General features: G+C 39.3%; 1 protein-coding gene across 2 annotated transcripts in view; it reads left to right on the top strand.

Annotated features, from left to right (window-relative positions):
• Positions 1-12,131, top strand: part of SPIRE1 (spire type actin nucleation factor 1) — a 127,434-nt gene that overhangs the window by 76,369 nt on the left and 38,934 nt on the right. For both annotated transcript variants that reach the window (XM_057368954.1, XM_057368955.1), the window contains exons 4-5: positions 1,813-1,938; positions 11,946-12,029. In XM_057368954.1, coding sequence (XP_057224937.1) covers positions 1,813-1,938; positions 11,946-12,029 — 210 coding nt within the window. The remainder of the gene's footprint in view (positions 1-1,812; positions 1,939-11,945; positions 12,030-12,131) is intronic.

Here is a 12,131-nt window from a genome sequence, read left to right as displayed (position 1 = left end):
ATGAATAAAAATATACAACACACATATATGGAAACTTGCCTTAGGTATATATTCTTTTTTTACAGCTAAAAGAAGATACCTAGGGATACATAATCAGAMCAGGATACTGCAGGGGTCCTAATTGTGCTAGTAAAGTTTATCAGAGGGCCAAATCCAACCACTGAGCTCTGTATTTTATTCTAATGGGAAAAAATAAAAGATAGCAAGGGGCCTCTGGCCTCAGGGAGCAACTCGTTGATGAGATTGAGCCAATCTAAATCTGACTGAACCCAAACACAATTGTTCAGCCTTTCSTCCCTTTTCCCACCCTGGCAGCACGTTCTCCTTGCTCCTTTTTGCCTGCTCTGCTGTGTGTGTGTCCGTGCCATGAAGAGTAATTGTCTCCTGCTCCACTTCCTTGACGTTGTTAATTTTTGTCCGGATGAGTAAATCCTCTCTGCGTTAGGGCACGAGCGCCCGTGCCAGCATGAGGGCATCTGTGGATCCGTACAGCTGGAGGCCACAGGACCACACCTTTTCGTGGCAGGATGGATTTAAATCAAATGGAAAGCAATATGGAAAGGCAGCCTGGGCTTTACGTGCACGGTGCCCCTCGTAACCACAGCGTTCACTGTGACAACAGGAGAGATTYAGACAAGTGTGCCACTAGGCTACTTAAGGGCTCTTCTGCTAAAGAGGCTTTTGTCTCAAGCTTTACTTCTGGAGATCTGAATGTAGCTATATGTATAAATGTTACTATACAACCACAGAAACAATACAAAWTTTGAGGCCTTGGTTAAGACTTTGTTTAATTTTTGCATATACACCAGTATGATACATGATACGGATACTCAAGGTCCMGCGTTGGGATTTTTTAATTTAAAAGTGTTTAGGAAACAAATTATGGATGTTATTTTATTCTGTCTGTTTTCAGCTGGTGTTTCCATGATGAGTACTTGCAGGTGGTGGATTTGACTTGGGAGAAATGATATTACAACTATTAGCATTTTTGTTGATTTTACTACTACTCTACAGTAGTAGAAGCTGGATGTTCATGTTCATGAAGCTGGATGCCGCTCATACCATCCAAGCTCTCAGTTTGAAATGTAAAGGCTGGTTTCAGTGAAACTTCTCTTGTTGAAAATGAGAGCTGCATGTTTTACTCTAAAAATAGTCCTGGACTGACTGTTCATTGGTAATTGTGAATGATTATTAGTGATTTGAGTAGGCTTTCAGAGTTTTGCAGGTTTAGCATATATGAAAATATCTGTCTATTCTTTGCATTAGYTATGCCTGTGTCTTGAAATGTTCATGAATGTCTGAGGTAAAGCAATAAGCWTGTGCTTCCAAAGCTCTTGCTGATTTTTAAAATCTTTGTCCTGCTTGRAATTAATCTGATCAGAGTTTCAGCTTGATGATTACACTGTACTTTCTTGCTTCACTTCTATCCTTTCATAAACTGATAGGGATATGGTCCCTTCCACATTTATAGGAACACTTAAGAAACACTTACTGTTAAAGCAGGTTTGAATTAAGTATGTTTTCTCAAAATTTGCTACTGCAAGATTGCTTGTTTTCACAATTAAGTTATCCTTTTTTGTTGTTGTTGTTATGAAAAGGTGGTGTCTTGGTTTTCCAGAACACGGTCAATAAAATAAATGGGAACAGAAGGTTTAGAAAACACACCCTGATTTCTGACTAAACTGAAATGTCTCATGGAAGCTTGTGCCCTTGGTATTCAGTTGCATTCACTGTCGTGTTCTCTCCTGCTCAGCAGCATTAATGGAAGCAATGGGGCGTTGTTTTGATCCTGTTATTTGTTTTTCTCCCTAGCTGTGTGCTGCCCACCTGCCAACCCGATCAGAGGCACCCAACCACTATCAAGCCGTGTGTCGGGCTCTGTTTGCTGAAACCATGGAGCTCTACACTTTCCTGGCCAAAATTAAAAGTGCAAAAGAGGTAAGCACTCTAAAAAGGTTTTCTGCTTTTGAGCTCATCACCATGTGAACTCAGCTTACAAAATTGCTTCTGTACCCAGCCAACAGGGAATGTCAGATTCTTGAGGACATGATCTGTAGTGTTGAGGGAAAAAATTCTTCAGCTGAGGGGTTTTCTTACTTTGGCCTATAACCATTTACATCCCTCAGAATTTGTTATTAACTGTRGCTAATCTATTTGGGAGTAAAAGAGATTATTTTCTTGAGGGCAACACATTGCATACATATACCCATTCCTGCATATTTGAGCCTGAAAGCTTCTCTGGTGTTTCAGGGATGTTATGAAGTGTCAGATCCTTGCCTGTTCTTCTTCAGCTCCTTCCCATAAGGGAATTCTCTTAGCTGAGAATTATCTGAGATTCTTCTTGCTTGTATTTTGTCCCCAGTCAGCAGCTTCTCTAGCTTTTGCTGTATGATTGGTTTGTTGTCTGTCACATTGGTTTCACAGCAGAGCCAACTTTAAAAATAGAARCATTTTCCCCTTCAGGTCACAATTCTTATGTTCACTGCCTGTTTGGCTGTTATTGCTGGCTGAAAGGCCATCCTGTGAACCACTGCAATTAACGGGTCTGGCTGAAGAGTGACTTTTAAGGATGGTGTTTACTGCAGATAGTTTCAGTGATCTTGCCTGCAGAGTAGCCCTGTGAACAACTATTAAGACAGTGTGGGTGCTGGTAACACTGGAAAACTGGTGGGTGAGGCGAAGGGCAGGAAGGGAAACTCATTTCTTAAAGCTGTTTTTTTCACCAAAGCCAACTTGTCAAGTAACAATGCTTTCATATCCTTTTTTTTTTTTTTTAAATAAATCCCTGAAGGATTTTCTTTTCTTTTGTAAGTCAAGATCTACAGTACCTCTGAAAAGCAGGATAAGATTTTACAGGCTGACCTAAAAAAATTGCTGCTGAAAGAGGCAGAGCTGTTCCACCCACACACACATAGTCCCACTGTTTTCCTTCTTCTGGTTCTAGGGAACAAACCCAGCAAATAGCAAGCAAAACAAAAAATAAAGGAGTTGTTCCTTGTCAGGTTAATGAGCTGGATCAGCYCATTAAAAGGTCAGATGAGCCTCACAGCAGCACAAGAGAGCTTTTATCATGCTGGTGGAAGATGCAAACCAGTCAGAGGCACAAGGGGAYGGTGCTCTTTCCTTCCTGGGTGAGATGCTTCATCCAAGAGGGAGAATCCTTCTGAGATGCTTTTCTGCTGCACCGAGTCAAATTTCATCTCCACTTCTTCTCCAGTCCTATTGAAACTGAAACCGATTTTTAAACTGGAGCAGTGTCATGCCAGGATAATTTTGACAGTGTCAGCATGGCTAAAGAGGCACTTGTTTTCTGAAGTGCCTGTGTTATGGGACATCTGCATCCAGTACCCCTGATACAGGGAGCAGTCAGGATACAAGATCCCCATGCTAAATCTGTCTCCCAAACCTTGACATCATTAATTTCACATCTCATCTTTTAACTGCTGGATGTGTCARTGGAGGGACCTGTTCTAGAAACACCTCACTCAGCAGCTGTTACAAAGTCCATGCTGACTCTCAGAGATAAGACCCTTCAGAGTTCATCTTTCTGCTCAGAGAGGAATTATGTTTCCAGTAGTTCTCCAACATCTTGGCCACAATGAGCAGTAATAAGGCATCTCTGTTGGCAGTGTCAAAGTAAARTATTGTGGGCTATGATGATTTAAAATCAAATCTTAACAAAAMTCTTTTAAAAATTATTTTWAAAAGTGGAAGGGCATTTTGAATTTGCAAATTATTTAATCACCTTATAATTGGGCATAAAAACCCAACAACATCTGATCACATCATAGAGCATACTATGAGTTAATCCCAAATGAAAGAAACCATTTGCGTCTCACAGACTATTAGGCATTGATTCAAAGCACATTTAGGTCAAAGGAAGTAATCCTTGTAGATGGAATTTTGGCCCTACTGAATCAGTAAGACTTTTATTGCTGCACCTAACCATGGCCAGAATTTTGACCTTTTGATTTCATTTTAGTCTGGATCAGTCCCTCAATAGGCATGTAAGAAATTACAAAGAAAATTTTCTTAGAAGCAGCTTTTGGAATCTGAATATTTCAGGTTTATGATATGCTTGGTCCTTTGTCATAGCTTTTATCTAACTATAGTTTTGGAAASTATTTAATTTTGAAAATAATGTAGTGTACAAAATAAAAAATAGGTATGAAGAAAATATGAGTTGGAATGCTGTAAATCTTGTTGCACCATTTTAAAGTGACCTTTATAGTTTATACTTGAGGCAAGCAGGGATCATATGATCACACTAGGTTTGTGCCAGTAAAAGCTGTGTTGTTGTTTACATGGTCTTCTGTTGCAAATACACAGCAGAATCTTAGGTCATGAGAAGCAGAGTTAAATACTCTTCCAATAAATTCCTTTTTCTTTTCCTTTTGCTRTTGTCATATAAGTATTGGGTATAAAGGACATAAACACTGAATACTTCAGTAAAGAAATTTTGTTGTCATAAATTTGTGGTGATTGCCTTGGTAGATAACTAGGGGAAAAAAAAAACAAGTTACATACACCAGTTCCAATTAAAAAAAAATACTATGTAATATTGTGGGTTTGACACTAAAGATGCCACGAATTTTTCACAGTTAGTTATTTCAAAAAATAACAGCTTTTTTTGGTGAATTTCCTTTAGACTGCCTCAGACCTAGACATAGTTTTGGATGTGAGATCAAAGTGAAATTAAAAACACGAAAAAGGGGAAAGAATCCTTGGAAATTACTTAAAATAACTTTCCTATGGATAAAAATTGTTTTGAAATTGCTTGGATTCCTTCYAGGGACACTGAGGGACATCTGGGTATCTGTTTCCTAGGTATGTGAGGTTTATTGTTTTTGGTCAGTAAGTGCTTAAATAGGCAGCTTCCCTGCAGTGGAAGTGGGAGAATTTTTATCTGGAGAAATTCACTTGCCTGGACTGAACTAAATCTGACCTACCTTTTACTGCAGCCTAGARCAGGTTTAGATGGGAAATAAACTGTGAAAGAGGCAGGGGGAAATATTGCCTTGATGCTGTTTTCAATTTGGCCCTATAAAAACTTACCAGGGCTTTGACAGTCCAGGATTTCAAGAGRGATAGATTGGTTGGTAGGAGGGATAGGGTTGTAATGTGTTTTAATACCATTATATGTGCTGAGGAGTCACGTGTTCCCCAGTCATCATCTGTCATATAGCAAATAGAGCATAGGTTCACAAAGGGTTTTCCTGGCATGAATTTGGGTGAGTGTATTAATCAGGAATGATGAAGCGATGATTGAGCTGYTCAGATGATCTCAATGGATGTCAAATAGGATGTTTAAGGCACTTTGTCACATAACTGATGCCGTGTGGTTACTTCCAGTCTGATTCCCTTTGTATGAAAGGTCAGCAGTGAAGTTGACTTGCAGACAGGGAGATGGTGCTTCCATTTTTAAAGAGTGTAAAATGTTTAATGTAGTGGATGCACAGGACAGACAGAGTTGAGAAAGATGTGATACTACTGTTGCAATAGCTTTAAAAAAAATAAACAACTAAAAATTTTGTTCTTTCAAGGTGAAGTTTTTCTAGCAAGTTTACTGGGGTGTTTTTTTCAGCTTGCTGGCAGCATCTGTATGCTGCTTACGCTCTGTGAAATATGCCCTTGCTGCAGACCCACCCAGGGTGCCATCTGCTGCCATCCAGGAATGGTCTTCTGATGGGCCAAGGCCTCCTAACTCTTGTCTTGCTGTTTAAACATTTACAGCTTGTTTCTCATGTCAAGAAGTGAGCTTTCAAYATTGCAGTAAGAAAATCCCAGAGAAGGGGATCTCTTCCTTTTTTTTTTTTTTTTTTAAATTAGGGAAAAAATGGTCCACAAGGTGAAGGAAATGCACATGTCCATGGCAAAGGGCAAGATAATTTGAATATCTCCTAAAAATGAACCCATGTGAAAGAAAAGATTAATCTTTTCCAGGATCATCCAAAAGTCATTGAGATAACCTTTGATGGCACCTGGCCATAGACAGAACTGTAGGCACAAATAAGTGATGTCCATGAGATAAAGAAGGTAAAAATCTCATGATGAGATAAAGATAAAAAGCTGCCTAAACCCTTGGAATTTAAACCCGAGTTGAATATCTGAAAGTATATAAAAGCAGTTTTTTCCCACATATGCATGTTATGTATTTTTAAGTTGAGCCTAGATGTGCAAGAATGTTTTATTCACCTGCTGTGAAGTATCTGAAAAGGTCACACRTTGCTCAGAAAGGCATCAAGTGTGACTGAGAGAGACAAGGAAAGACTGTGCAAGCAAAGGAGTGCAGAAATTGCAGCTCTGGATTGGGCAGGGGATTCACAGGGCTGTATCCACATTGTGAACCTGCTTTGCTGAAGGGRTATCTGCCCTAGTCCTCCTTTGGCTCCCAGTTACTGCCTGGTCGTACCTTTTCCTGGAGTTAATGTTCCACCTGCACTTCATGGCTGAGGGAGCCAGCAATGTGCCCTTGATGCAGGGAAGCCTTACGGTGTCCCGGGCTGTGTTAGGAGGAGCATTGCTGGAAAGTGGAGGGAGGTGATCCTTCCCCTCTGCTCAGCACTGGTGAGGCCAGCTGGAGTGCTGGCTCCAGTTCTGGGCTCCCCAGTACAAGAGAGACATTGACATACTGGAGAGAGTCCAGGGAAGGGCCAGGATGGTGATGGAGAGCTGAAACAGCTCTCCTGTGAGGAAAGGCTGAGACCTAGGGCTGTTCAGTCTGGAAATGAGAAGGCTCAGGGGGATCTCATCAATGTCTCTAAATACCAAGGGGACAGTGCTTAAAGGTCAGGGCCAGGCTCTGGTCAGTGGTGCCCAGTGACGGGACCAGAGGCAACAGACACAAACTGAAACACARGAGGTTCCCTCTGAGCAGCCAGGAATACTGTTTGTACTGTRAGAGTGATGAGCACTGACAGAGTTTCCTGGGGAGGCTGTGGATTCTCTGTCCTTGGAGATATCCAGAAGCTGCCTGGACATGGTGCTGGACAACGGGCCCTGTGTGGTCCTGCTTTAGCAGAGGGGTTGGACCAGCTGCCTTCCAGAGATCTCTTCCAACTCAAACACTTTGTGATCAGTACCAGTAAAGGTGATGCTGGTCTGTAGCATGTAGATCTGTGGTTAATAAACTCCTCAAGTGGCAGAGTTGATGCTAAGAACCACCATTGATGGCCAGCATAAAATATGAGATCAGTGTCCGGTAGGCAGATCTCTTGCAATAGGTTTGACGTATAKCTCAAAAAGTTTTAGAGATTGATGTACACCCTAGAGYACCAAAATTAATATKCCTTCCAAAACTAATTAAGACTTTRTATATTTTTATAATTGCCTGCATCTCTGATTGCAGTGAAAGTCCATGCACATCAAAAACTCATCCATAATTTCATTATCCACAGTGTGCCTTTTAATTAAGCTTTTGGTAGAGCACAGAGAAAGCTCTCAATCTGTCATCATTGTGCTGTTATTTTAAAACATGTTCCCTTTCATTTCTGTACTTTCTGATGTAAAAATGTAATTCTTCCAGTCTTCCTGTATATATTTCAATCTGATCTGTATGAAAAGTAAACTTACAAATTCTRATTAAGTATGTGGGTAGAAATGAAATTGTTCCTTCCTTTTTTTCCCCAGTTTCATACAAAGATTCAATTTGAAAACAGCTAATGAAAAAAGTCAGGTGGCTATACTGCTGTATTATTTGTACAAAATTTGATGMGAGGTAGTTAATAGGTACCTAAACAGTGTTAATGGCTAACTTATTTTGGAAATAGAGTCATTAGCCAAGTTACTCTCAAAAGTCTTGTGACTGTGAAAGCTGTCAAATACTCTGCTGCTTGGCTTTTCAGGGAGCAYAGATGGAGAAATAAATTAATTCAGAAACTTTTTGGCTCATAACTTCACTTTTGCCCATACTTCCATGTCTTCAGTGACTCCACTTTTGCAGCTGTGTTGCCATCAGGCTTGCAGCCTCATCGTGATCAGTTCAATCCTTCAGTTTAGGAACTTTAATAAGGGAAAATGCTGCTGGTTTGTGTTTGGCAGGGGAGGGTTTGGTTATGTTTTCTTAAGTGGTGCAGACAGTGGTTTGCACAGACATGTGATCAGTGTTAGATGCCCTTGGTTTGGGTTTATTTGCCTCTTCCTAAACAGTTATGTTGAGCAGCAAGGTGACTACTGCCCTCTCCAGAGCTGAGCAAAGTGCACCAACCCATACCTCTGTACATGAAGAACTTTGTCTGCTATCAGCTTGAGGTTTTCGGGGATTGATTTAACTGATCCCATTCTGAGTTTAATTTAAATGGGTTTTGGGTCTTTTCAAAGACCTAGAGTACTGCTGCTGCWTAAACCCTTGGAATTTAAACCCAAGTTGAATAGCTGAAGGTATATAAAAGTAGGTTTTCCCATATGTGCATGTTATGTATTTTTAAATTGAGCCTARATGTKCAAGAATGTTTTATTAGTTTCACAGATTGCAGTGTAAGAATCAATTTAATCAGTGAAGAAATTATTCCCAATTAAGAGTATAAACTGGGATCAGCAGTAGACTGTGTTCTGCCATTGGTKAAGGGTGAAGTCCAGGTCTGGATTCCCTAGAATACCACATTCATTAAATCATGGTGTTTTAGAAAGCATTTTATGGAAGGGAGTGTTTGACACTGTGCTGACAAGAGTCTTATATAAACTCCCATCTGTCGCTGAGCGCAGAAGAGCACATCCCAAATGTGGGCCACGCAGCAGCAGCAAATCAAGTGCCTGCTTTTAATAGCACAGCAAGAGGTTTGAAGACATTTGATATTTTTATTACTAGCTTTTGTCACAAAATACAGTCTTTTAAAAAATGGTCAAATCCGGTAAAGGTTTAAAAAAAAAGCAAAAGCTCTTGAAATAGTCGTTTCCTACACATCCAACCTTTATTTCCTGAATGAATGTCTAGGCTATATAATAGGTGAATTAGGTCTGTGGTATGGATCTGAGGTYCTGGGATTGTTCGGAAAAACCCTTTTAAGATGTTTCTGCTTTCTGGGATGGAAATCCATTTAGGCCATGTATTTATTATACTGTAATAGCTTTTCTTAAGCCATTGTCCCAAGGGTAAATGCAAGTGGCTACAGCAGCAGCAGCTGAGGTTACTTGCAGGTTTTGGAGCACAGTGGAATTCTGACAAAGTACCTATTGTATTTTAAATGTGTTGGTGTCTATAAATTATGGTTGAGACAAAGGCAGACACCTACTGATGCTGGCTGGGGATGCTGTAGGGAAACCCTAATGTGTCATTTAGTCWACAAGTTTGAAAATAATCATTTGTCACAGTGAGTTTATTCCTTCCCAAACAGCACCTGACAGGTATAGAAGAGTTAAATATGACTTTAAAAACACTTCCTGCAAGAGCACTTGCTGGTTTCTTCCAAAGCTTTATTAGGTCTATAATGATGGAAATGCCTTTATTTTCTACTCTTCCCTACTGATGGTATGGTGAGCTACTTTTAGGGGCCAGGGAAGGGGATGAGCTGCCCCTACAAAGTGGGTGTCTGTGGTCCCAGGGCCATAGCCAGGCACTTGGCACAGGGATGAGGAGTAAAAGAAGCCCAGCTTTGGCAGCAGCCTGTGCTTGTAGCAGCTCATTTGTATCATCAAACTGAACTTGGAGACTTTATCTCTTGGCTGGCAGGTTTTGCTCCTGCAGCTCTCCGGGCCATGGTAGTCAGCATCACTTAACACCTGTTCTTTCTCGGGTGGGAGCTGCCCCTCTAGCTATGTTCCAGAAACTAATTAGATGGTTGCCTTATTTGGAAGATCTTTCAGCTGCTCTGAGTTTATTTTTTTCCCCTTCTTATTTTCTGCTGTTAAGAAAAACATTGTAATCTCTTCTAGCTTCATGAAATATTTATGTCAGCCAAAAGCATCAGCCTTTGGGCACAAACCAGCCCCATGAACTTTATGGCAGGGAACATGGTTGCTGAGATGGGTGAYTGTCACCGGTCTTGTTGAACAGCTGAAGCATAAGCTAAGCAGCTGGAACATGTTTATTTTTTAAAAAATTAAAGGGTACCTTCTAGTGAGGGAAGGAGGAGCAAATTTGACAATTGTGAGCCCATTTACTGAAGTTATCTTTTTGATTGCAAAGAGATAAAGGAAAAAAGTATCAGATATTTTATGGTTTGCCAGTAAATGTTAGCAGTTTGCAAGAAAGAAAGTAATTTACAGTTCACAGGTACTGTACTTGAAATGATTACTCCATCTGCATGATACAGAAAAGAAGAAACCTTGRATAGCAAAATGCACATAAATAAGGCCTTTATGTTACTGGTTCTTTCCATTTTTCCATTTTTCCCTTGGGAAGGGCAGTTGTCTGTAAGTGTCAGACTGACTGCAGAGCCGGGGCCAACAGAAGTTTCCATAAAGACATTCTTTCCCAATTGGGTATCCTGTCGTGATGCTGCAGGTCATGCCAAAATGTTCCCACATTGTCCCATGACGTATCTGCTTTTGTTASTGTGGGTGATTTGTGGTTTTTTAGAGTCTTCTTGTAAATTATGTATTTTATTTTGATAGGGCAATGGTAGTATTTCTTCTTTGATACTAAAGCAATTGTGTTACTTCTATAAATAAGACAATAAAGTGCCCATCTGTTGCATTTCCAAAAGCTCTATGGTTGCTGACTCACATGTCCTGTCTCTGCWGCCAGGTTTGGTAGATGTTAAATGTGTTAAATGTGTTCGTTAAGCACTCTTCCAGTACTTCCATTTCTTACACTGACATGTTGGCAGTTTAGGAACTACTTCCAGGAAAAGCAAGTTTAAAAAAGTATGTTAATTTTTTTTTCTTCTGGAAAAGCTCAGAAGCTGAATTGAGACTGATGGTTGGGTTTCATTAAAAGAAGGGTTTAAGTGCTTAAAAGATAGAAATACAATTGGTAGATATGTCTAGATATGTCAGATCTGTGACCTGTTGCTTTAGTCTCACAAAATAAAAATGTAGTTAGCAGTGGACTTAAATATCAATTTCAGATATGTTAATGGGTGCTTAGAAAACAGATCAAATTAAACATTGTTAAAGATTTCCTGGAAAACTCTGTAGAAGGGGAGTGGATTATTGAGAAATTGTTTGTACTCCTGATTCCAAAACATTTCAATACAGGAGTAAAGAACAAAAAAAGTAGCCTTTTGAATATACAGGTGTTGATATGTGTAAGAAAGTTTGTGTAAAACCACAGCCTTTTGTGTGCAAACTTGCCTACTCTTTTATCTGCTATAGTAATTTTCCACATTCTTATTGGTATGAAAGCTTTTTTTACCCTTCAATGCACCATCTTTTCTATATTCACATGATCTGATATTGTTCAAAAGTAGCAGTTTTCATATTTGAAARATCTGTTTCTCTTCCTTACATGATTTTATTATTGATATTTTACAATCTATACCCATGTTAATACAGACTAATTAATTACCATACGTATGCAATTCTGTCACTATTCAGTGTAAAGAATTCTCATGGTTTATTTCTCCTTCTACAAAAATGAGCTTTCTTGAATTCAACAGATAGTAATTTTGGTATGAGTTGATCCTTTTCAGRCTGGTATTTATATATRTATACATATRTTTTCTGTGTTGTAGYTTAACAGACCTGAGAAGTGGTTAAGGTATTTTTCTGTACATACAAAAATTTAGGGATATAAACATTTTAATGTGTAGTTTTTCCTACAACATGATATTATCTGAAGTACTCTCTTACTCAAAACTTAACATTTGCTCCCAGCAGTTAACTTTTCAAGGAAAAGAGATTCAAATATATTCAAATAGTGTTTCAAGTTACTTCTACAGTATTGCTATTCAAGTCATAAAATACTCAGTAGAATACYCAAACAACGTGATGCAAGAGATACCAGAAATTTAGCTTTAGTTTTACTTGAGAGTTAATTTATTGACTCRTTTCTTTTTCATTGGCAGAACCTGAAGAAGATTCAGGAAATGGACAAAGAGGCAAGTGATGAATCTAGCACAGATCTTGATGAGCTAAAAAATGCTGACTGGGTAAGAGAACGATTAAATGGTGATTTGGCATCACTACTGGTCRTTTATTTTTCCTCATAAAGCTTAACTTAGGGGTTATTACCTCATCCCTTGTGATATCTC

Source organism: Malurus melanocephalus, unplaced genomic scaffold (genome assembly GCF_030028575.1).
Source record: "Malurus melanocephalus ecotype Western Australia unplaced genomic scaffold, MMel_1.1 scaffold_99, whole genome shotgun sequence".
NCBI lineage: Eukaryota > Metazoa > Chordata > Aves > Passeriformes > Maluridae > Malurus > Malurus melanocephalus.
Note: the sequence above shows the minus strand (reverse complement) of the source record. Positions and strands in the feature narration are given on the sequence as shown.